We start from the raw sequence: 27,099 nt of genomic DNA on the forward strand, positions 1-27,099 counted from the left end.
TTATCACGGTTCGCGCGACTCCTCCCGTCGGAGGCTCGAGTCTCCCTCGGGCATGGGTGTGTGTGTCGTCCTTAGCGTAAGTTAGTTTAAGTAGTGTCTATGCTTAGAGACCGATGACCTCAAAAGTTTGGTGCCATAAGATCTTACCACAAATTTCCATATTTCATATCGTCTCCCGTCAACTGCGAGCTTCGTGCAGTTATCAGATTCTTGCACGTTCGGAAGTAATCTCCAGCAGAGATCCATCGCCAGTTGTACCACGTGTGTGGACACTAAATTATGAGCGGCGGTATGGTCGGACGGTGGTGCTGGCAATTTTTTCAAGGACGAACCAATATTCACGACGAATACCGCAGTTGGCCGACAATCCTTGGATGCACCAGAACTGATGGAAAGTGTGCGGCAAGCAATTTTGCTGTTGCACGAAACTGTCTAGTGTGGCTTGGTTTTCCCAAAGTGTATTCTAGGTGGGTACCAAGGCAGTTGACAGAGGAACGCAGAAGTAAACGTCTGGCCGCAGCATTGACATTCCTATAGCAGTACGCAGAGAAAGGTGACGAGTTTCTTAACCATGTTGTCACTGGAGATGTAACGTGGGTGTCGCATGCCACACCAGAAACAACAGTCCAAGAAATGGCAGTAGCAGTCTATCTGTCAAGATCAAATTCAAGCAGACATTCTGTTTCAAAAAATCATGTGCACTATCTTCTGGGATCGACTTTATGTCCTTCTACGGAGTTTTTACTGTGAGGATAGACGATAAGTGCTCATTGCTATTGTCAGACAATGAAAAATCTGGAAAGGGAGATCAAGATCGAAAGGCATTACGCTGGTTCATGACAATTCAAACCTCATGCTGCCATCGCCACCAAATGTGTTGAATCAGTTTGGACGGAAGATCTTCGACTATCCATCCTACAGTCCTGACCTTGCCACAAGTGGCTTCCACCACTTTTGTCTCATGAAGCGGCTCTGGACTTTTGTAGCAGACTCTTACGACATGATTACGATAAATGCCTGAACGAAGATGGTTCCTAAGCTGAGAAGTAGCCTGTGAATCTATCAAATATTGCAATAAATATTTCTTACTTAATGATGTTTCTGTTCTTTTTTTTATCGTTCAGAAAAAAATATTTCTTGGATACCATTATATTGTGACTTGCAGGATTGGCTGGTTGGACAAATTACCGTATATGGTCCAGTATTCTGACTTCTTTATGACGTAAATCATGTAAGAAGTTCAGTTTGTTAATAAATGTGAGCCCGCATCTCGTGGTCGTGCGGTAGCGTTCTCGCTTCCCACGCCCGGGTTCCCGGGTTCGATTCCCGGCGGGGTCAAGGATTTTCTCTGCCTCGTGATGGCTGGGTGTTGTGTACTCTCCTGAGGTTAGTTAGGTTTAAGTAGTTCTAAGTTCTAGGGTACTGATGACCATAGATGTTAAGTCCCATAGTGCTCAGAGCCATTTGAACCATTTTTTTTAATAAATGTGAGTAATTGATCTGTATGTATCAAAAACATATTTTAATGGTCCACCCACTTAAGAACAACACTTACGTACTGATTTATTGCAATACGTGATCACACTGAGTTTTCATTAACTTTTAAGATCACTCGCTACAAACAGCGCCTAAGCGACATAACGAATCTGCGGTAAAACGTCTTTAAAATACCTGTAATACAAACAGATTCAAAATACACTGCTGAGGCAACATGCCGACTGCTTTCCACCCCGGGATCGAATGTCGACTGGTGGATGCGGGCACGTCACGCGGTGAGGAAAGTACAAAAACGGAGCAGACAACCATCCTAGTGACGATACGGGACGCAGTTGGGAAATCCGCTGACATAGGCGACTGTGACGAAGGTGAGATAGTTCTGCTCCGGCACCTGGGAACGAGCATTTCGGCCACGGCGAAGCTCGTTGGCTGTATGGATGCTACTGTCGTAAGCATCAGTGGACACTGACTGAAGTACTGTGAAAGCACGACTGTCGACAAGGTGTTGGACGTCCACTCCTCACGATAGCACGTGGAGGTCGGAGGCTTGCCCTGTCTGTAAAGCAGGACAGGCGACCATCTGTGACACGTCTGACGACGGAGTACAGTGCCGGTGGAGGCCAAGTGTTTCGGAGTACACCGTTAAGAGGACATTGTTGAGCACGAGGCACCACAGAACAGGAACTACATTCATGCTCATAAATTAAGGATAATGCTGACACGTGGTGAAACAGCGCTCTGCTGGGCGGTTTTCGGGTTTAAATTACCTCGGGTTATGACCGTGCGGTGCATTTGTCCTGCGGTCGTCGCACGGTTGCGCTGGCAGCAATTCACATACGCAGAGGTATGTTGGTGCCTGTCAGGGTACGGTGGAACGAGTAAGTGTGCAGACGTTTCCAGACGTACTAATGGTGACTGTGAGTTGAAAATGGCCCAAAGAACACATATTGATGACGTAATGATGGGTAGAATACTAGGACGACTGGAGGCTGGTCAAACAATGCAGCTGGGCCCTCCGTGTGCCATGAAGTGCGATCTCAAGATTATGGGAACGATTCCAGCAGACAGGAAACGTTTCCAGGCGCTACTATACGGGACGTCCACAATGTACAATACCACAAGAAACCGATATCTCACCATCACTGCCTGCAGACGGCCACAGAGTACTGAAGGTAGCCTTGCTCGGGACCTTACCGCAGCCACTGGAACAGTTGTCTCTAGACACACAGTCTACAGACTACTGAACAGACCTGGTTTATTCGCCCGGAGACCTGCAAAGTGCATTCCACTGACCCCGGCCACAGGAGAGCCCGTAAAGCCTGGTGTCAAGAACACAGTACATGGTCATTGGAACAGTGGTCCCAGGTTATGTTCACGGACACGTCCAGGTATAGTCTGAACCGTGATTCTCGCCGGGTTTTCATCTGGCGTGACCCAGGAACCAGATACCAACCCCTTAATGTCCTTGAAAGGGACCTGTATGGAGGTCGTGGTTTGATGGTGTGGGGTGGGATTATGATTGGTGCACGTACACCCCTGCATGTCTTTGAGAGAGGAACTGTAACAGGTCAGGTGTATCGGGACGTCATTTTGCACCAGTATGTCCGCCTTTTCAGGAGCGCAATGGGTCCTACCTTCCTCCTGATGGATGATAACGCACGGCCCCACCGAGCTGCCATCGTGGAGGAGTACCTGGAAACTGAAGATATCAGGCGAATGTAGTGGCCTGCCTGTTCTGCTGACCTAAACCCCATCGAGCACGTCTGGGATGCTCTCGATCGACGCATCGCTGAACGTCTTCAAACCCCTACGACACTTCAGGAGCTCCGACAGGCGCTGGTGCAAGAATGGGAGGCTATACCCCAGCAGGTGCTCAACCACCTGATCCAGAGTATGCCAACCCGTTGTGCGGCTTGTGTACGTGTGCATGGTGATCATATCCCATATTGATGTCGGGGTACATGCGCAGGAAACAGTGGCGTTTTGTAGCACACGTGTTTCGGGACGGTTTTCTCAACTTATCACCAATACCGTGGACTTACATATCTGTGTCGTGTGTGTTCTCTATGTGCCTATGCTATTAGCGCCAGTTTTGTGTAGTGCCGCGTTGTGTGGCACCACATTCTACAGTTATCCTTAATTTTTCAGCATGAGTGTATATCTGTTCGCAGGTAGACCCAAAGATACTAACGATTGCCAATGCAATGGCAAAGGAATCAAGGAGACTCGAACCGTGGATTATTGGATGCGTGTTGCCTGAACAGATGAATCACGTTTCTTGTTACATCACGTCGATGGCCGTGTCCGAATACGCTGTCTTCAAGGTGTACGACTGCTCGAAACAGGCCGGGCATGGATGCAGATCGGCTCGGAAGTAGTATCATATGAGGGACGTTCACCTGGCCTTCCGTGATATCTGTAGCAGTAATCGAAACACCATGACAGCTGTGGACTGCGTTAACGTTTTTGCAAACCGCCGGCTTCCCTTCATGCTTGACATCTTCCATGACAACCGCACTACAGTGGTTTGATAAGCGTCATAGTGGTCCGACGCTGAGGTCTTGGTCATCTAATCTGCGTGATCTGAGCGCGATGGGACGCGTCTGGAACTCTATGGGCCAGTAGATCCGAACTCACAAACGAACGGCCGTAATTCTTGGGAACTGCGCTACCTGTCCGTAGATATCTGGTGCCACATATCACAGGAAACCTATCAAGGACTTGAAACTTCCTGACAGATTAAAACTGTTTTAATCTGTCAGGAAGTTTCATATCAGCGCACACTCCGCTGCAGAGTGAAAATCTCATTCTGGAAACATCCCCTAGGTTGTGGCTAAGCCGTGTCTCCGCAATATCCTTTCCTCCAGGAGTGCTAGTTCTGCAAGGTTCGCAGAAGAGCTTCTGTGGAGTTTGTAAGGTAGGAGACGAGGTACTGACAGAATTGGAGCTGTGAGGACGGGTCGTGAGTCATGCTTGGGTAGTTCAGTTGGTAGAGCACTTCCCGCGAAAGGCAAAGGTCCCGAGTTCGAGTCTAGGTCCGGCACACAGTTTCAATCTGTCAGAAAGTTTCATATCAGCGCACACTCCACTGCAGAGTGAAAATCTCATCTGGTGTCAAGGACTTGCCGAGTCCGTTCCACGCAAAATCGCTGGTGTGTTGCGGTCCAAAGGTGGAACCAACATGCTTTCTTGTCCAATCAGTGTATTCGAAGGTGTGCTAATTAGTAATGTCTCGCAATTTTTTATGTGAAAACTCTTAAAATTTTTAAAATAAAACAATATTTAATAACATTCTACAACTTTATTCTTCATGCGTACATATTTATTCTTCATGCTTACATATTTATTTCTGAACATAGTCACCTGTCGACGAACGCTTTCTCCCAACGAGATATGACTTTGTTGTTACGGTCATGTAAAAAATTTGACTTTGTTGACGGAGCCACGACCTCACCTCTAGTTACACGGCTTCATCACTGTCATAGTGAAGTCCTCGAAGGTGTTCTTCCTGTTTTGGAAACAGCTGAAAATCGGAATGTGCCAAGTCGGGACTGTATGGAGTATGATCGATGACAGTGAACCAAAGCCGTCGGATTGTTGCATATGTCGCAGCGCCCTTGTGTGGTCCTGTATTGTCATGCTGAAACTGTGGGTGCTCCACGTGTAAATGAACTCTTCGAATTCGTGCTTTGAGGTTTCTGAGGATCTCGCAGTACCTTGCAGAGTTTATGATGGTGCCTTTATGCATGACTTTGCCTGCTGATGGCATGGTCTTGTACTTTTTAGGAGTAGGTGATCCTTTTTGGCAGAACTCCATTGATGCCCTCTTGTTTTTGGGGTCAAAATGGTGAACCAGCTCTCATCGCCTGTCGCCTACTGATGTCGATACAGTCTCCACTGTACGCACATTTTATACTTCTATGGATTTCGATTGGAAGCATGTTTTTCTGCAGTTAGAAACTCGATTACAGCACACTGTTTCTTACACACCAACACAGTTTCGTTACACACGGCCATGTTGCACGCTACAATTCGGAGCTCTCTTGCGGCAGAAGATTACAACTTGCGTCAGTGAAGCGGGAAAGTCGACCTAGTAATATGCATGACATGTAGTACCTCAATCCATATTGAGAACAGAATTAAAAATTTAGAGGCATTACTTTTTAGCACGCCCTGGTATGTAGGTGCACTAGTAGCTATCCGAAAAACCTATACTGCGTTAATTAGATCAAACATTACAAATGTATTTTAATGACTTATTCGATTTTCCACTGATTAAATATGGCCTTCACTTACTACATCCATTTTAACGATGTAAAACGATGTAAGCCTATATCCGGTTTTGTTACACTGATAATTCGTAACATGGTCTCTGTGTAGCACAAGTTCCCTTCTGTTTTTCTAAATTTAGATGTTCTACCACGGGGCGCATCGGTGTACAATACGTTTATATTAGCATTATAAAAGGTTATGCCCACGAATGGCACTTCTTTGTAGGAGTAGAGACTACCATCTTTGCATCTACATCCTATTGTCTGACCACGATATTATTACACTTGGCTTCCCGTGGCCGTTATCACAAACACATAGTGACGTTATAGGAAACAAGTACAGTTTTGACTGAAAAAGCGCATCGCAATGTGAATGATTTCCAGACAGTTGTGCAAATAGTATCAAGTGGTTCAGCGCGTCCTCGTGAAGTATCACAATAAAAACTCACGAAGAGCCGACCGATGTGCCCTCACTCCCTGGTGTAATAATATTGTGGTCGTCTTATACGTCATAGCGCTTTGGAGTCAGAGAGCAGTTGTTTTAAGCGCCACTGTGGTTTACGAATGTGACTTTGACTTCAACCGAGAGACTCGACGGATTTAACATCGTAAGCTATTATATACCGTTGTGGCATGTTCAGAATAATTTCGCGAATATTTCATTTATTCTTCTGGTAGATAAGATACCTGTTTTGAGACATATGCCACAGACAGAGAGGTACGCGTCAAGTCAAGGGCCGGCACTGCAGTCGGGAGCGACAGGGAAGAGAAGGCTGTGAGAAGAAGTGAGCCAATCGCTCGCTGACCTGACCTCCCTCCAGCACTACAACGCGACAGCAGCGGCCCCTGTGTGAAGAGAAGATAAGCGCCGCGACCGACTGGTGACGGCCCAGTTCAACAGCAGCTTCAAGATTAGCCACTTGGATAGCAGCGTCAGCGATAGCGACTTCGGTAGCAGTTCAGGACAGACTTCTGTCAGCTAGAGATCAAAGAAAGCGACTCCGACTGCACTTCATGACAGACTTATGTGAGTTAGAGATCAGCAGTCACTGCAAAGACAGATTGTTTTGTTTCGTATGTTAAAAATGGTTCAAATGGCTCTGAGCTCTATGGGACTTCTGAGGTCAAATGGTTCAAATGGTTCTGAGCACTATGGGACTTAACATCTTAGGTCATCAGTCCCCTAGAACGTAGAACTACTTAAACCTAACTAACCTAAGGACATCACACACATCCACGCCCTAGGCAGGATTCGAACCTGCGACCGTAGCAGTCGCGCGGTTCCGGACTGAAACGCCTAGAACCGCACGGCCACCACGGCCGGCTTCTGAGGTCATCAGTCCCCTAGAACTTAGAACTACTTAAACCTAACTAACTTAAGGACATCACACACATCCATGCCCGAGGCAGGATTCGAACCTGCGACCGTAGCGGTCGCGCGTTTCCAGACTGTAGCGCCTAGAACCGCTCGGCCACCCCGGCCGGCGTTTCGTATGTCGCCCTTTGATTGCGACACATCTGTGTAATTGCCAAAGTTAAGTATTGTATTTGCTTGATTGGAAGAAAACTCAATAATACGAGTTGTTTGATTGTTTCTCTAGCGAACCGAGTATGCAGACTTCCTAGACACAATAAGATTGACGGCGAGGCTGGACGAAACACAGACCATCTCACGAAATATTGTGTGTTCTTTACATTTTTTTCTGATTTTAGAGTCGAGTTATTTGACAATGACAGTTTTTTGGATATGACACTACAAGGAACGCACTTGGAGTTTTGTAAACTAATAATCCGTTACTATGTGAATAATTTGGCAAATTTGTTGTGTTTCTCATCCATTAACTAAAATGTACTTCTATTTTCATGTAATGCATCCAGTTACATTAATGTGAAAAACTACTTTATACACTGCGGACCGCTGCTAGACGCGCAGGAAGAGTGCGACGTTCTGGAAGGTACTGACAGAAATGAGTTGCTATGCCGACTCCAGCGTCGCTGTCAGCTGCGCTAGGTTCTCGTTTTTGCATTCATGGTGCGAACAGCCCCATCGAGATGGCCCCACAGATATTAGATTGGGTTTACATCCAGGGAGTTTGGTGGTCAAAAAAGTGCTGTAAACTCATCCCGGTGCTTTTTATTTATTTATTTACACGTAAAGTTCGGTAGGACCAAATTGAGGAGCAAGTCTCCAAGGTCATGGAGCGTGTCAGTACGTGAAATTACGACATTAAAGTAATAACTGATAAAAATAAGTGTTTATGAACCTGAAAAAAGCCAGACTATAAGTTTAAGTAAAAGCAATCAACAATACAATAAGAATCGGCTTGATTTTTGAAGTAACTCCTCGACAGAATAGAAGGAGTGACCCATGAGGAAACTCCTCAGTTTCGATTTGAAAGCGCTTGGATTACTGCTAAGATCTTTGAATTTGAGTCGTAGCTTAATGAAAATGGATGCAGCAGTATACTGCACACATTTTTGCGCAGGGGTTAAGGAAGTCGGATCCAAATGCAGGTTTGATTTCTGCCAACTATTAACCGAGTGAAAGCTGCATATTCTTGGGAATAAGCTGATGTTGTTAACAAGAAATGACAGTAAGGAATATATATATTGAGAGACCAATGTCGTAATACCTAGACTCGTGAACAGGGGTCGACAAGAAGTTCGTGAACTCACACCACTTATTGCCCGATCCACCCGTTTCTGAACAAAATATATCCTTTTGGAATGGGAAGAGTTACCCCAAAATATAATGCCATACGACATAAGCGAATGAAAATAAGCAAAGCAGACTAATTTTCGTGTCGAACGATCACTCACTTCTGATACCGCTCGAGTAGTAAAAATGGCGGTATTACGTCTTTGAACAAGATCCTGAACGTGGGCTTTTCACGACATCTTACTATCTATCTGAACACCTAGAAATTTGAACAGTTCTGTTTCTCTATTCATATGCCCGTTCTGTGAAATTAAAACGTCAGGTTTTGTTGAATTGTGTGTTAGAAACTGTAAAAATTGAATCTTACTGTGATGTAGCGTTAGTTTATTTTCTACAAGCCATGAACTTAGGTCATGTAATGCACTATTTGGAACCGAGCCAGTGTTGCACGCAGCATCCTTTACTACGAATCTAGTGCCATCAGCGAACAGAAATATTTTAGAGTTACCCGTAATACTGCAGGGCATATCATTTATATAAATAAGGAACAGGAGTGGCCCCAACACTGACCCCTGGGGCACCCCCCACTAGACAGTACCCCACTCAGACCCCACATCACAGCCGTTATCAACATTGTGAATAATGACCTTTTGCTGCCTGTTGTTAAAGTAAGAGGTGAACCAATTGTTCTACTCCCCGTATTCCGTAGTGGTCCAACTTCTGGAGCAATATTTTGTGATCAAAACAATCAAATGCCTTAGTTAAATCAAAAAATATGCTCGTCGAACCGTGGACATATACTTCGAGCCGTATGGTACGTTGCATTTTCGTGGTGGTAGATGACACTGTGCAGAGGAAAAACAAAAACTGCATGTAGGGCTGGATATGGTTCCCCTCGAGAATAGGTATATGCTTGTGACGATCCATTGTGCCTTCCAGAATGACGGTGTCACACCTGGAATGCCACGAAAACGTTACCCAGACCATAATCCTCCTTCCTCCGGCACGGACACTCCCGACTCCCCTCCAGACGTTTCACGCCGTACGCGCCAATAGCCGTCTGTCCGATGGAGTATAAAACGCGATTCCTCTGAAAAAGACCACCTACTGCAACTCAGTGGCCGTCCAGCTGCGATATTAGAGTACAAATTCCAGCTTTCGTCGCCGATGAGCAGCGTTAAACATGGCTGCATGAAGCATGAGCCTGGTGCGGAGGGCAAAACGCAGCAACGGTCGTTGAGAGGACCCTGTTGGTAGTCTGTTTGTTCATGTGGGCGGTCAGTTGCTCAACAGTTGCACGTCTATTCGCCCGTAGACATCCCCGCGGCCGTCGTTCACCCCTGTCGTCTATGTCTCGTGCTGCACCATAGTTGCCTCGGCGCGGGTTTCGGATAGCGCCATTTTGCCGGCACGGCATACTTCAACCACGGCGGGACGCGACCAGTTTACAGACTTAGCCGTTCCGGAAATGCATCCACCGCTGGCCATAAAGCCACTGATCAAGGCCTTTGGACGTCAGATAAATCACTCCGTTTCTGCATTATGACACTTACTGCATTGTATCCCCGTCCCTCCCGACACGCTTTATATGCCGTTCTCTGCTAGTGCTGTTAACTGCCGTCTGTGAGTGGTTATTGTACGTTGACATCGAACATAGACAGTGGTCACATTAGAGTGGCAGGGCCTTGTTTATTTTCTTAATTCAGCCTTTTGATAGTGATCGGTTGTGCTCCAATCAAGTAACAATGTTTTATGTTTATAGTAAAATATCTTTCATTAAAATCAAAATTCAAATTGCTCAAATGGCTCTAAGCACTATGGGACTTAACATCGGAGGTCATCAGTCCCCTAGAACTTAGAACTACTTAAACCTAACTAACCTAAGGACATGACACACATCCATGCCCGAGGCAGGATTCGAACCTGCGACGGTAGCAGCAGCGCGGTTCCGGACTGAAGCGCCAAAATCGCTCGGGCACAGCGGCCGGCTCATTAAATTCATTAGCACCATCAACAACTGGTATCATTTAACTTCCAGTGATTAAACTAAACTCTCCTGTTTCAGCGGTAACAATGCTGTAGACAGCGGACTTCGTTGTGGAAACCATTATCCTGAGACTTCTATCGCCAAAGATTAAATGATGGTTGTAAAAGTAGGGGGCTAAGTGAAATGAAGGAACCAAGATTAGGGTCTGACGTCCCGTCGACGATGATGTCACTAGATAGGGAATACGAGCTCCGTCCGAGCCTTAAGCGATATAAGGAAACCACGCGATACTTGAACCCAGATGTCCATGTGGAGACTTGAACCGCCGTTCTCCCGAATACGAATCGTGTGTCACTACTGCGCCGCCTCGCTCTGTGTGGCTAAGTGTAAGCAGCAGGCGATGTTGGACGTTCCGATTAAACTGTCGAATCCCACCGGTTTCGTAAGCGCAGTCAGCGACCAGTAAGACCCACATCAGTGATGTAATCTTTGTAGTCAGTCATCGGTCAGGATGAGGATGACGGGTGATTACTTCAGCGAACGCGACAATGGTCCTCGGGACGTGCTTAATTAACATGTTTCCTTTTTTGACATTCGCGAGCTTTTCGTCGTTAATTAGACGGAAGAAAGTAAATTCTCAAAGGACAGGAAAAAGCAAGAGCTGTAGCTTTGTTAAAATGATGTTTCCCGTATTTAGAGAGCCAAACTGATAATCCTATGGGAATCGGAGCCACGCTCTTTCAGAAAACACGTCCTTTGGCATAGACCTGAGAAAATTCACTCGTTTACGCAACAGATGCGAAGGCAAGAGGCATAAGTTCTGCGCTCGATGTTAGTTTGAACCTACTTCTTTTACGCGTCAAATTTCTATTTCTGTACTTACACCTACATCTACATATGTGCTTCGCTAGCCACATTCCTCCAGAAAACACATCCAGTGGCTTAAGCCTGACAAAATTCACTCGTATATGCAACAAATGCGAAGGGTGTAGCATACCTTCTGCGCTCGGTACTAGATTGAATTAACTCACTCTTTTGACTTATCACATTTTTATTTCGATAGCTGCGCCTACATCTACATCTACACTGATGAGGTGAAAAATTAGACCATTTGCTTAATAGTTTTTGTTCCGTCTTTGGAGCGAAGTACATTACTCATTCTGCGTATCAGTGATTCGAACGTTTGTTGGTAGATTCGTGGAGCTATCCAGCATTAGACGTCTACGCACAGGTCACGTAATTCGCGTAAATAACGGACCTCTCATCTGCACACGTTGTGAAGGTGCCCGATAGCGACCCAGATGGGTTCCATGGGGTCTACATCAGCCGAACGGGGTCGCCGAGATATCAACTTGAGTTCGCTGTAATGCTCTTTAAACCACTGTAGTACGGTACTGGGTCCGTGGTTTGCAGCTGTCGGCGTGTCTTCGATTACTACCGCAGGTCCCACGCAATCGCAGGAAAATGTATTCCCAAGCATAATGCTGCTCCCACCGGCCTGTGTCCGTGGCTTGCTGCACGTTTCGAGCTGTTCACCCTGATGACGGCCTTTGTGGTGTCGACCATCGACCTAGTGTAGCAAAATTGTGATTCATCCGAAGAGCCGACACGTTTTCATTGATCGGCCGTCGAATCTCGTTGGTCCCGTGCCCACTGCAGTCGTAACTGACGATGTCGTTGGGTCAACATGTAAACACTTGGGGGTGGTCTGCTGCGGAGCTCCGTGTTCAACAATGTACGATGAACGGTGTGCTCCGAAACATTTGAGCGTGCACCAGCATTGTGCTCTTTCGGCAGAAATGCCACAGATCACCATCTATCTTACTTTTCACATCACCAAAGCCTCCGAAGCCCACGTTGTATGAAGAGTCGTGAACGTCCAACCATTTAGCGCCTAGTTGTAGTTTCACTGTCCTTCTACCTCTTTCCGTAGATGCTCACGACAGCAGCACGTGAACATTCGATCAACTTTGCCGTTGTCGTGACACTCGTGCACAGCCTCTGCGCAGCAATAATCTGCCCTTTGTCAAAGTCGCTTACCTCAATGGGTTTCCCCGTTTTCATCCATTTTCATCGCTAGGATGATCCCCCGTTCGTGTCTACTCCGCTTACATACTTATTACCATGTCACGTGCCCGCTACGACACCAGGCGGCATCCAAAGTCGCGGTGGGCAGTGATAATAATATTTTGGCTTATGAGTGTGTGCAACGCAAACCAACTTACGCTATGTGGCTGAGGTTACTTTGTGTATCAGTTGGTCGTGCGGTTCTGGGCGCTCCAGTCCGGAGCCGCGCTGCTGCTACGGTCGCAGGTTCGAATCCTGCCTCGGGCATGGATGTGTGTGATGTCCTTAGGTTAGTTAGGTTTAATTAGTTCTAAGTTCTAGGGGACTGATGACCACAGCAGTTGAGTCCCATAGTGCTCAGAGCCATTTGAACCATTTTTTTGTGTATCAGTGTCACTTTCCCCATTTCCTTTTGCAGTCGCAAATCGTTCGCGAGAAGAATGGTAGTTTTAAGCCTCCGTGTGAGCTCGAATTCCTCTAATTTTACCTTCGTCGTCCTCTCGCGAGATATACGCAGGAGGAAGTAGAATACTGATTGACCCTTCTAACAACGTACGCTTTCACAGTGTTAACAGTGAACTACAAGGCTGTGGACGACGCCTCTCTTGTAGTATATCACTATTTGTTTATGGTTCATCTAAATTTTTTGTAGTGTTTTGCTTTAAAATTTTCGCATATTGGTATTATATTTTCTGTATTCAGGGTGGTCCATTGGTCGTGATCGGGCCAAATATCTCACGAAATTAGCGTCAAACGAAAAAACTACAAAGAACGAAACTTGTCTAGCTTGAAGGGGGAAACCAGATGGCGCTATGGTTGGCCCACTAGATGGCGCTGCCATAGGTTACACGGATATCAACTGCGTTTTTTTAAAATAGGAACCCCTATTTTTTATTACATATTCGTGTAGTATGTAAAGATATATGAATGTTTTAGTTGGACCACTTTTTTCGCTTTGTGATAGATGGCGCTGTAATAGTCACAAACATATGGCTTACAATTTTAGACGAACAGTTGGTAACAGGTAGGTTTTTAAAATTAAAATACAGAACGTAGGTACGATTGAACATTGTTCCAATGTGATACATGTACCTTTGTGAACTTATCATTTTTGAGAACGCATGCTGTTACAGCGTGATTACCTGCAAATACCACATTAATGCAATAAATGCTCAAAATGATGTCCGTCAACCTCAATGCATTTGGCAATACGTGTAACGACATTCCTCTCAACAACGAGTAGTTCGCCTTCCGTAATGTTCGCCCATGCATTGACAATGCGCTGACGCATGTTGTCAGGCGTTGTCGGTGAATCACGATAGCAAATATCCTTCAACTTTACCCACAGGCCGGCCGCGGTGGCCGTGCGGTTCTAGGCGCTTCAGTCCGGAACCGCGAGAGTGCTACGGTCGCAGGTTCGAATCCTGCCTCGGGCATGGACGTGTGATGTCCTTAGGTTAGTTAGGTTTAAGTAGTTCTAAGTTCTAGGGGATTAATGACCTCAGATGTTAAGTCCCATAGTGCTTAGAGCCATTTGAACCATTTTTTCCCCCACGGAAAGAAAGGCCAGGAACGTCAGATCCGGTGAACGTGCAGGCCATGGTATGGTGCTTCCACGACGAATCCACCTGTTATGAAATATGTTATTCAATACCGCTTCAACCGCACGCACCCTATGTGCCGGACATCCATCATGTTGGAAGCACATCGCCATTCTGTCATGCAGTGAAACATCTTGTAGTAACATCGGTAGAACATTACGTAGCTAATCAGCATGCATTACACCATTTAGATTTCCATCGACAAAATGGGGCCAGTTATCTTTCCTCCCATAATGCCACACCATACATGAACCCGCCAAGGTCACTGATGTTCCACTTGTCGCAGCCATTGTGGATTTTCCGTTGCCCAATAGTGCATATTATGCCGGTTTACGTTACCGCTATTGGTGAATGACGCTTCGTCGCTAAATAGAATGCGTGCAAAAAATCTGTCATCGTCCCGTAATTTCTCTTGTGCCCAGTGGCAGAACTGTACACTACCTTCAAAATCGTCGCCATGCGATTCCTGGTGTATAGAAATATGGTACGGGTGTAATCGATGTTGATGTAGCATTCTCAACAACGACGTTTTTGAGATTCCCGATTCTCGCGCAATTTGTCTGCTACTGATGTGCGGATTAGCCGCGACAGCAGCTAAAACACCTACTTGGGCATCATCGTTTGTTGCCGGTCGTGGTTGACGTTTCACACGTGGCTGAAGACTTCCTGTTTCCTTAAATAACGCAACTATCCGGCGAACGGATACGTACATAGCATTCATAGCACACGCCCATTGAGCATTTTGATCACAATAGCCATTCATCAACACGATATCGACCTTTTCCGCAACAAGATACTTGCAGGTCGTACTGTGGGTAGTGTAACCGCTACAATTGTTCGCCAACCCAAGCCTGCAGCCACCAGATAAGATTTTTTTGGTATTTTACTTTCGAACAGTGTGAACCATTATTTAAACTTCGTTTTATTAGTGAATAATAATTCTTGAACCTCAAAGAAACTGGTTCATACTGTTATTTCATCCTAGTCCTACACCTATATAGGGTTCCTTCGTGGTGTTTGATTAATCCGACTATCCTGTTTTACAGACCAATGAAGTGCCAAGTTAATATTAAGAGGCAGCATTTAAATTGTTTTTGTGTAAATAAGGAGAAATATGTGTGAGGGACTAAATACTGCAGTAATGAATTGAATAGAGTGAATTTATATGTAATTTTGTATCATAAAGTTAAAGAGTTCATAAATATTTTCATCTTGAGCAATAGTTAAAGAAAAGTTGTCTCAGTTGTTTCACTGAAAGACATGAAAATTTCAGTTAGAGTAATAACACGTCAATGCTTTAGTACATTACAGAGAAATATAGTGAAACTGTTCTTGCTTTAACAGTTTTCTTAACTATTGCAAAGCGTTACAGTAAAAGTTTGCTTACGTAAATTCAGTCAGAGTGAAGTAAAGTTACTAGAATCTGTCAAATGACTCTATAGAGTTAGTTCAAAGAGTAAAAGTTTTTGAAAGGAAAATGCAGTAAGAAAGAGGTTTTCTTGATCTGAAGTGTTCAGTATAAAAGTGTGTGCTTTAGTATCTAAGTATTTTAGTATTTAAGTTTGTTGGGTATGGAAAGTGCTTTTCTAAAGGTCCCCCGTGGCCAAATTTTTTTTTAGCTTCCTTGAAGTTATCTGCTGGGCTTTTTCTCTTTTAAAAACGTAATGTATAAGGGTGTAGTAGTCAAATAATTCCACTATCTGCACCAACATGTTTGCGTGGAGTAATATTTATTTGATGAAGGAACTTCAACAGTTGCAAGAAAGTAGTCAAAATTTATACTTCTGCTTTTCCAATAATTCACTGCTTCATCGCCTGGATGACTGGCGACCGTTAGTTCATATTTTAAACCATTAAATTAACTTGCAACTGAATTGTCCTAGCTTCAATATAACACTATTCATACCGCGTTTCTTTCTAAACGTTGGATAAGAACTTAGAAAAAGAATTGAATAGTCTGATTTACTTATCCATTAGACACAATACACGGTCAAATCCTGTAAAAAGGGTAACTGTATTGATGAGCTTTTCCTGTTAACAGGATTATCCTCCTATAGTCTACTTTCTTTTGAAACTAAACTAAGCTGGCGTCTGTGACCGACGGGTTCTAGGCGCTTCAGTCCGGAACCGCGCTGCTGCTACGGTCGCAGGTACGAATCCTGCCTCGGGCATGGATGTGTGTGATGTCCTTAGGTTAGTTAGGTTTAAGTAGTTCTAAGTCTAGGGGACTGATGACCTCAGATGTTAAGTCCCATAGTGCTCAGAGCCATTAAACTAAACTAAATTTACTAAGAGGGTTGGTTATACGTGGCAACATAGAGACAGGCCAAGTGCAACGATATCGTGCTCGGGTAATACGTTACATTTGTTTATGTTGATGGTTGGTTGCCGTTCGCTTCGCAAAGAGCCGATCTTCCACAGGTGTTCCTCAATTTTGCTGCAGTTTTCTAGCGTTGCGACTTCTTTAGATACAAGAGCATCATTCACGAAAAGCGTCATGGAACTTTCGACGTTAACCATATAGTGAAAAGTAATAATAGTTACGACGTTAAACATATAGTGAAAAGTAATAATAGTTCTATAACAATCCGTTGGTTACGCTCATAGCTACTTTTACTCCTGAAGATCTTTTACGATAAGAATTTTTAAATATGTTAAAGATCGAGCACATCCTCAAACCACTCTTATAAAATCGCTGCTACTGGAGGAGTAATAAAGACAGCAGAATTGATGTCCCTCTCCTACAAATGTGTCGAAGTATTACCATGAGTTTTGTAAGGCACTTCTGATGACTGTGGAGGTGATTCTACAACATAAACCGAACCGAATTCTCGTGCAACTGAGGATCTCCTGTGTCTCGAAGAACGTCGATAGAGTGGAAGTGTCACGTTCATTAGCATACTTTCTCGTGGTTTTCAAATTTACCACCCAAAATCTGCTCGTCCTACAGGGCCACTCGAACAGGAGGAACGGATTTCAAACGTTTATATATATCTTCCAAATTACCATAATTCTAGCGTTCCTGAACAGACAACAGTTTAAAATTTGAACCCCCCGGGTAGACGTTCCAATAACGGCCGCATTGGCGCTGTTCTTCTTCATGGGGAAAACCGTGACAGGACTGACTTATCTAGACATGCTTTAAAACCAGTTATTTCCTCAACCTGAAGATGATTCGGATAACTTCATCTTCATGCAAAATGGCGCCCCGCGTCATTTTGTAAGCGCGTCCGACGTTACCTGAAGGACACCATTCCAGGAAATTGGATTGGAAGAGGAGGAACACAAGATGGGCTTCATCGCCGGTGGCCTCCCAGGTCTCTAGACCTCAGGCCTCGTGGGGTTTCGTAAAATACCGCGTTCTTATCCCCCGTACGCTTGACACTCTTGAAAGTCCGCTACATCGCATTGTTGAAGCTGTGAATTCAATAACGAGAGACCAGCTGCTTCGTATGTGGCAGGAAATGTGCCACGGTTTTTGTATTTATAGTGGAATACCTTCTGCTCACATTGAGTGCATAAAAGTTTCAACTTTTCTGTTTCAAGGAACGTTGCAATTGTTTTTGTATCTTTTGCAATAAATGTTGGCAATCTGTTTCTTCTTTTTGAATAGCCCTTTACTATTTGTAGCATGTGTACCAGTCCCTTCACAATACTAAAATCAGCATAAGAAGTTCCGTTTGTGAGCTCTAACTTTACGAACGGATTTCAAAAAGAAGCTGGATAGTATTATGGCAGGCCAAGTAACTTCCATTGAATGCTGCACTACACAATCGTTCAAATCCTCGACGACAGAAATCCGCGCTCGGTCACGGGGCCATTTGACAATCATAGTGTAAACGTCCTCATCGTTGGAAAATCTCTTGAGTGTTCTTTTAGTTTCCCTAAAGAATGGAAATTGCATGAACCGAGATCTGGGTTGTATTGCGGATCAGTATCACCCACGTATGTGCGACCTTGGTAAAATACACGGAAGCGCCAAAGAGACAAGTATAGGCATGCTTATTCAAATACAGAGATATGTAATCAGCCCGAATACGGCGCTGCTGTCGTTGACACCTATATAAGACAAGTGTCTGGCGCAGTTGTTAGATCGATTACTCCTGCCACAATGGCAGGTTATCAAGATTTAAGTAAGTTTGAACGTCGTGTTATAGTCGGCGCACGAGCGATGGGACACAGCATCGTCGAGGTAGCGATGAGGTGGGGATTTTCCCGTACGACCATTTCACGAGTTTACCGTGTATATCAGGAATCCGGTAAAACATCAAATCCCCGACATCGCTGCGGTCGAGAAATGATCCTGCAAGAACGGGACCAACAACGACTGAAAAGAATTGTTCAACGTGACAGATGTGCAACCCTTTCGCAAATTGCTGCAGATTCCAGTGCTGGGCATCACCAAGTGTCAGCCTGCGAACCATTCAACGAAACATCACCTATACGGGCTTTTGGAGCCGAAGGCCCACTCGTGTACCCTTGAGGACTGCACGACACAAAGCTTTACGCCTCGCATGGGCTCGTCAACACCGACGTTGGACTGTTGATGACTGGAAACATGTTGCCTGGTCGGACGAGTCTCGTTTCAAATTGTGTCGAGCAGGTGGAAGTGTACGGATATGGAGACAACCTCATGAATACATGGGCACTGCATGTCAGCAAGAGACTGTTCAAGCTGATGGAGGCTAGTGTATTGGTGTGGGGCGTGTGCAGTTGGTGTGACATGGGACCCCTGATACATCTAGATACGGCTCTGACAGGTGACACATACGTAACTATCCTGTCTGATCACTTGCATCGATTCATTTTCATTGTGAATTCCGACGGACTTGGACAATTCCAGCAGGACAACGCGACACCCCACACGTCCAGAATCGCTACAGAGTGGCTCTGGGAACACTCTCCTGAGTGTGAGCACTTCCGCTGGTCACGAAACTCCTCATACCTGAAAATTATTGAGCATACCTCGGATGCCAGGCAACATGCTGTCCAGAAGAGATCTCCACCCTCTCATACTCTTACGGAGCAATGGACAGCCCTGCAGGATTCGTGGTATCAGTTCCCTCCAGCACTACTTCAGACATTAGTCGAGTCCATGCGGCACTTAGCGTGCTCGCGAGGGCCATACACGATATTAGGCAGGTGTACCAGTTTCTTTGCCTCTTCAATGCCGTATGCACCATTCATTACCGCTGGATAAGACGTTTCATTTGGTCCACATGAGTTACCAGCAGAATTTCATTGTCAATCGTTTGCAGTTTTGACATTTTGCTCACAAGAATCGTAGTGTCCCGCGTACTTCGACGTTAGAGTGCATTACCGGTTTTCGCGCTATTTCACTCTTAACATTGTGGTGCATCTGTTATCCGCACCGCGTCTTCTCTTTTCTGACACTGTCTCCACTCTTGTGGCGCGAAGATCTTAGCGTTGGGCGACGAGTGTACCTTACTTTTTGAGGTCCCTACGTAATGCCGCACCCATGACAGCTAAAATACTCGATTTCGATTGTGCAGGGTGTTCAGTAAGTAATTATGCAGTTCATAACTTGTCGTATTAAAGTCATGGAAGTTATAAGAGATGCTGGAAGGAATCCCCTTGAATTTGAAGATACGGTTGCTCACATTTCTGCATGTTCTTAAAGACGTTGTCAGAAAGTCGAGAGTGATGTTCCGAATGTTACCTATCATTGCTGCTTGGAGTTCTTGTATCGTGTGCGGTTGCCTTCATTGGCCTTTCCTTCAACATACCCCATAGAAAGTAATCCGGTGAAGCCAAGTTGGGTGAACACGGAGGCCAGAATCCTCGAGACATTATGCGGTCACCGAAGATGTCCTTCAAAAAGTTCATTAACTTTTGGGCGCTATGTGCAGTCGCCCCATCCTGTTGGAACCAGGCATTCTCAATTTCGTCCTCATTCAGTTAGGAAGGGCTCCAGAATGCAGTTCGGTACCGTTCTGCATTTATGGTATCCTGAAAGAAGATCGGCCCAATGATGCCTTTACGAGTCACAGCGCACCAAACAGCAACCTTTTGATAATGCAGTGGGGACACCTTAAATTTATTCGGATTCTCTGTAGTCCAAACACGACTATTCCGGCTATTCGCGTAACCGGAGAGGTGAAACTATGCCTCACCTGTGAAAAACGTTGTGTCAAGAATCCCTCCAGGACAGAAACCAGATGTAAAAGTTCACACTCGTCGAGCGATTGGTATCTTTCAGTTCATGCACGTCCGACATTTTGTACGGATTCATGGACAGTGACTTCTGGAGAATTTTGTGAGCGGAACCCACGGACACGGGCGCGCTGAGCTAGTCGTCTAACCGATTTCTTTGGGCTTTGCAGCACCGCGTCTTGCACCTCCGCCACTTTCTCTTCGGATGTGGATGTGGACGGCCTGCCTGATTTTGGAGCATTGTCAACGCTTCCGGTCTTTCGAAACTACTAGATGATTTTCCGTACAGCATTGCCGTTAGGCATCGTCATTCCTGGGAACTTTGCTGCAAATGCAGCTTCTACTGCTGAGCTAAACTTTTCTGCATTGTTCCACAAGAAACACTCTTATATTCAGTCGTCAACATGATGACCCGGATTACGATGATGTCACACAAGACGTTGTCTTCAATCAGACCGGACCTGCGAACAAATACAAATGCCTGTCAAATATGGTTTAAACATGTTAAGCATTGGAAAATGTTCTATTAATAACTGAAAATCATGTCGGTCATTACTTAGCACACCACAACATGGCACTGTATAGTTACTGTCTGAACACCCAGTATTTCAACTGGAGATAGTTGTTTCAAATCGTGGTGCTGGAGAAGAAATTTTCCTTGCCAGGGTGTGTCTAGCAAGAACAGACGTTCACTGTCATAGCACTAACGTCTTGAGCTTGATCTTAAGATCCTCAGAGAAAGCAACAGTCTCTATCAAAAACTCACAATAGATGAGAACTACCACATGCAAAAAGCGATAATACAGGGAAAGAGAGTCCTGAATGAAAATACAACACTGTGCAACAAAACAATGTTTGGAACACTCAATGAACTATACAAATGTGACTCCCTACAAAAAACATAACAGGAAAAAAAATTCTGTTTTCTTGGTTCTCTCCCCACCCTTCTTTCAATCTCCTCCGCCCCCCCCTCTCTCTCTCACACACACACACACATACACACACACACACACACACACACACACACACACACACACACACATACACATTCAAAATCAGCGCCATAACACACACAAGACCAACGATGAACAAGTGAGCAACGAAATAACATGACACATCTCACTGAGTGTATTGTTAGAAGTGTCTGCTCAGATCACATTTCGCCACATTTTGAGTAAGTACACGTGAGGTGAAGTAGTGAGCGGAAATTTATGTAGAACTGAGCGAAAGCAATGCACTAAATAGTAGCTGATTGAGACACCAACCAGGGCCACGCAACAGGACGGAAAATGTAAGTACTGAAACGTACATAACCTCTAATCTCGAAACAGTTCTCGACAGATACGCAATAATTTCTCCATGGATAGTTTGCAGATGCATGCAGTCAAAAAAAATTACAGTTCAATTAGCGATGTAATTTTAAGGTGAGTGTCCAAACAAAACGAAGTAAATTGCAAATATTGTATTTCTTAGGCCTATTGTAGTTAAATTATTCAAATGTGATATTGTACTTTACAGAAAATAAAAATTTAACCCACAGAAGATGACACATTGGTGTCGAAACATGTCTGGGGAAATATAAAAATAAACTAATTGTGTTTGCATAAGGGTGATTTCCAAAACAATCCAGTTTTTCATAGCACCTTATGGAATGGGCTCAAGGGACGGTGTTAGTAGATGAGAGGAAGACCACTTTGCCAGTAGCATCACCCCGCAAAGAGATTAGAATTACTAACAGTATTCTATACATGCAACCAACAGTCATTTATACCAGTTTGCACTTGAGGAGGAAACTTTCCAGTGGATGGAAGGAAATAAAGTTATTCTCCTTCATCTCTTGAACTTACGCCTTGGTGTCTGCCGGTCAATAGTGCCATACGATCTTACTTTACTTCACTTTACTTTCACTTCGCGACGAGCCTATTCTTTGCAGGAATGTGGAACGTTACGTGGCGTGAAATCGCGAAGTAACAGGTTGGAGAATGCCTTTAAAAATGTAATAATGTCGGAGAAATTATTTGTGGTTTATGACTAAGTACAACGTTTGACTAGTTACGGCTGTCGGAAACAGTGTTTTAAACTGCATCCACAGTCTGTGTGCTCCACCTCGACAGTGGATAAAGTTAAGTTGGTACTAACGTTAGCGCTGTGTTATTTTACTTACACACTTATTTTATAGGGTTAATCTGTTAGAGATGCTACCCAATAATCATTAATAAATTGTACTGGACACTGCCGTGAACACTTTCAGAAAAACTGTAAGAAGGTTTTTTAACGAAATCACTTAATATTACCTCGGTATTAAATTCTGTGTTAGAAACTAAATAAGATTAAGAACATAGCATACTTACACGCAATTTTTTTCAATTTTCAGTGTTATTTACAAAATTTAGCTGTGGATAAACTCTGAACATGTAACATACTATCTAGAAATGTCATGCTCGCTCCATTAACTTAGACTTAGTGGCCTGATTACAAGAGTCGTTGGCGGTAATCTGGTGGAGTACGATCTAATTACAGAGAATGAGATGTGTTGTAGATCCCTAACGGGCACCGACAGAAATGAGCCGGCACCACGCAATTAAAAGCACTTAGTTGACCTAGTTGAATATTTATTGCCGGCATTAACGTAAGCGAATTTAGTCAGATTCTGGTGGCTGTCTGTTAATCACTTCAGTAGACTTTTTCGTTGTTGGCAGTGCCTGTCTTTGAACAGATGACTTATAAAATGCGAAATTTAATGCATGAGCAAAATGCCTTTGATAGCTTTGAAATCGGCTGTAATAGCCTTTTTTTATTTTAGTCGTACGTTTTGCCGAGTTCCCTCGAAACCTCGGCCAGAACAGTGAAATGAATTTCTAATTCTTAATTTAATCGTAATATAAGTCACGAGGACGTTCTTAGGTCGAGATTTATGCTGTTACAATGACTTTTAGTTCTGTAGCATATTGCGTTACATTCAATTCGTAGGTGTTGACAACTTCTACCACTCCTATTGTTATACGTATCCTACGTTGGTAAAAATGACGTATTGTTAATGGAGATTATGTAATTGACTAGTAATTTTATTTTATTTCCTTTCGAATATTATCACAGAAACACTTCCAGATGCAGTGATTACCTTAAGCCGGCCGCTGTGGCCGAGCGATTCTAGGCACTTCAGTCCGGAAGCGCGCTGCTGCTATGGTTGCAGGTTCGAATCCTGTCTCGGGCATGGATGTGTGTGATGTCCTTATGTTAGTTAGGTTTAAGTAGTTCTAAGTCTTAGGGGACTGATGACCTCAGATGCTAAGTCCCATAGTGCTTAGAGCCATTTGAACTATTTTTGATTACCTTACGCTGACATCTCAGCGCGATCCTTACGTAATTGTATCGAAAGTGTGCTTGAGGACACAGTAAGGATAACCAATGGCTGATCGAAACCAGTAACTGCATTTTGAAATACTTTTGTGATTGTTGTCACAAGAAAATAAGAGAACGTAATCTACTTACTAGCAACCTTGTCACAGTATGTTGTTTGACATATGTCCTTACTTTAGCTGTGGGAAAGAGTATCCTCCGATATCGTTTCTTAACTACTGTCTTTCGAGTAAGTTGGTGTTCTCCAGCTGGTGTGAGACATGTGAATCTCATAGAAAGAGCTATATGTTTTATCTCAAACCATTAAAATAGATATCGAATATTTTCATAACTTTGTTTCAAATGAACGATAGCGTTTAAAAACTAATAATAATATTGGTAATTAAAATACTGGCCGAAAAACTGAGTTCTGTTTCTTCTTCTTCTTCTTCTTATTATTATTATTATTAAAAGTGACTTCAGTACAAACACAGGTTAGCAAATTTGTGCTAGAAAGTTTTGAAATGAACTGAGTGACACATATTGATGTTATCTTTTCAGTCGTTCTGGAAATTGCTTTTGTTGAGGAACTTGTAGGATATACAGGGTAGTCAGAAACAGTCTAGAAAGCTCTTAAGGATAGGTTGTGCTGAGAAATAATTGTTAAGAAAAAAAGTCGATACATTGCGCCGTTTCCGAGTTAATTATTATTGGAGATTGTTGTACATCCGACTTTTGTGTCTGCACAGTGAGTGTTCTAATGTGTAGAAACTTAGCTTACCACGTAGCGCGCAAATGGACAAAACCTCTTAACTGTCTTCTCAAGCCCAAGGTGTCAATCATATATTCTAAATAAATATGACTCTGGCACTGTAAGGTAGCTAATATCAGATGCGGATCGTAACAAAAATCATTAGAAATGCTGTTGTCAGGTACCTAGAATGCGTGAATTAATAAAATTGGAAGTTTGGGGTCTATTCTAAAAAGACAAAACAGCTATTCCCTTTTTTATTCTGCATATAATTTATCAACTATTGCTTTCAGGGCTCAAGTGATAAACAACAATCATGTTCAGTTACTTTTCATAATCAGTAACAAAATATTTAATACTTGGACATCCTGAAATGACGATTATTAAAATCGTTATCTCTACACATGAAAATGTTTTATCACAAGAAAGAATGAATACTAAAAATCCTCATCAGCTCATTTAAATCTACATAGTCGTAGCTGGTCAATGCTCCGAGTTGGTGGGGAATAAATTTACTTTTTGAAGCAATGAAAAACTCTCATATACTCAATGTGAGGATAGGTTACTATCCTAGCTTTTGATATTCAATGGTCAAATCGTACACAAGTTGGAGTGAGAAAAATCTAGACTCAACATTTGCTGTCTCTAAATGCGCGATGGTACCTTACCAAGCGGCATCTGCAACGGCGTTGTCTCCGTGCTGGATCTGAAACGGTAATTCTCTACTCTGGCTTTGACTGAATTGAGTCAGTCGCAACTTTCCTGCATTCCGTAGAACGTTAGTCATACCCCAGTCGAAATAATGGCTATTGCACACTTGCTATGGGTTGCAGCGATGTGCACAATTCACTGCCCGCAAAAATTCCCACAGGAATATTTAACTACCGCTTTGCTCTCAGTCGCCACGATACATGAAGCGTATCGCAGAAAGCAAACTGTCAACACCTTCGCTTATTTCCACACACTTGTGCGGTCCGCCGCGAGACGAGAGAGAGAGAGAGAGAGAGAGAGAGAGAGAGAGAGAGATAGATAGCCTTAATGTTAGGTCTCAAAATGCTTTTATATAATGGGGATCTCCCCACTGAATCGTGTCTGTGTTGCCATTAAGTCTTCAGCCAATCACTGTCTCGTTAGAGGTGATTAAACATTATTATTTTTCTTTCTGGGTCACAACCTTATTCACGCTGGCCTTACCCCTTTTTGCATTTGTCTCCAAAATGCGTTTCGCTTTAATCTGTTTGTTTCATGCCACTGTCCATATATTGATAGAGACTGTTTTGTTAGTTTTTGGGCACATGGGATAAACTGCAATGTGGTGAGCCGCTTGAATTTGCGTGCGCAACGACCTGACTGTATATTTGCAGCGTAATTTAACTCGGAAACGGTGCAACGCATCGAATAACAGTTATTTCTCAGCACAGCCTACCCTGTGGCACCCGTACAAGCTTTCAGACTGTTTCTAACCACCTTGTATAGAGAAGTGTACCTATTACTATTTTGCGAACTGAAGTTCTGTTGACAGTAGAATAATATCTGTAAATGGGAAATGTGCGGCTAATAAATAAAAGTCAGTTCCGTTAAAAAGTCTGTAAAATTGAAAAAATGACCTTTTGTCTCGCAGATACCGATTTAATTTTTTTATTGTACACCTAATATACTGTGTGACATAATCACAGAAAATGTTTCATGTGGTTAGCTGGTATGAACCACCACTGGCCAACATCAGAAGAATTGAAAGAAGCATCAACTGTGAGTCTAACAAGTATCCCCTGATGACCATATGGTGCGCGGCTTGCAATCGTTCTGATAAAGGCCAGTGGTAGCTGACACTGGCGAGAGATGTATCACCATGGCTGTTATTGCGTCAAAGAAAATATAAAATGTAGAAGAATTTTATGTTGAAACTCTCCCATTGGTCCGTGTTTGCATACAAAACAACTATATGGGGTTGTGGGTCCACCTTGATGCAAAACACTTTTGTTGTTTATTTATTTATTCCCAGATTAGTTTCAGCGACAAATGTCGCCATCATCTGTGGATTCCTTGATTATAAAACAAACTTATGAAGCATGTCCCTTCATCTCTGGTAATCACGCGGTCTTCATTCTTGCTTATTGTCGACAGTATCCTATTTTTGCATGTCTTAGAACAAAGAACCCACTGATGTTGGCGATAATTGTCGCTGAAACTAGTTCGGTTATAAATAAATAATAAAAGTGTTTTGCATGAAGGCGGACGCACAATCTCATGTTGTTGTTATTAAATTCACAGTATGTAAATTGATTGGTTTGACATAATTAATTATGGTATGTCATGTAAGTGACGTTTGGAAAATGATACTAACTAAATATGTAGTTGCTGGAGGTACACTTTCAGGCTTGTAGGAAATGCCACACGTCGAGTTTCATCATTGAATAAATACTTCAATCATTTACGTATTTTTCCTTTCTTTCTTCCAGGTAAGAAACCGCTTCACCGTGTCACTGCCGTACCCTTCTTGCAGTATAAAAGGTAATACTATTTCATTTTCGATTTTATTCTAAGAATACTTTAGACATCTTAACCACCAGCTACTACTGCGGTAGCAGAACAAAAACTGTCATCTTGGTCGGTATTCCAGAGACGCTCGTGTTAGGCATAGCGCGTGCGCCATCTCGGTATGGGCCGTGTTTTATTGTGGAGAGATGCAGCACACTAGTGGTGTCAGCTACTGAGTACTTGAAACCGCTAATCGTAAAGCAAGTTAGCGCCAG

The 27,099-nt window shown here is 43.7% G+C and overlaps 1 protein-coding gene across 1 annotated transcript in view; it reads left to right on the forward strand.

Moving 5' to 3' along the window:
- LOC124606173 (tRNA dimethylallyltransferase-like) overlaps positions 1-27,099 on the forward strand; it is a 903,559-nt gene that overhangs the window by 68,534 nt on the left and 807,926 nt on the right. The window contains exon 3 of the mRNA XM_047138139.1: positions 26,806-26,857. Coding sequence (XP_046994095.1) covers positions 26,806-26,857 — 52 coding nt within the window. The remainder of the gene's footprint in view (positions 1-26,805; positions 26,858-27,099) is intronic.

This window comes from Schistocerca americana, chromosome 3, assembly GCF_021461395.2.
Source record: "Schistocerca americana isolate TAMUIC-IGC-003095 chromosome 3, iqSchAmer2.1, whole genome shotgun sequence".
Taxonomy (NCBI): domain Eukaryota; kingdom Metazoa; phylum Arthropoda; class Insecta; order Orthoptera; family Acrididae; genus Schistocerca; species Schistocerca americana.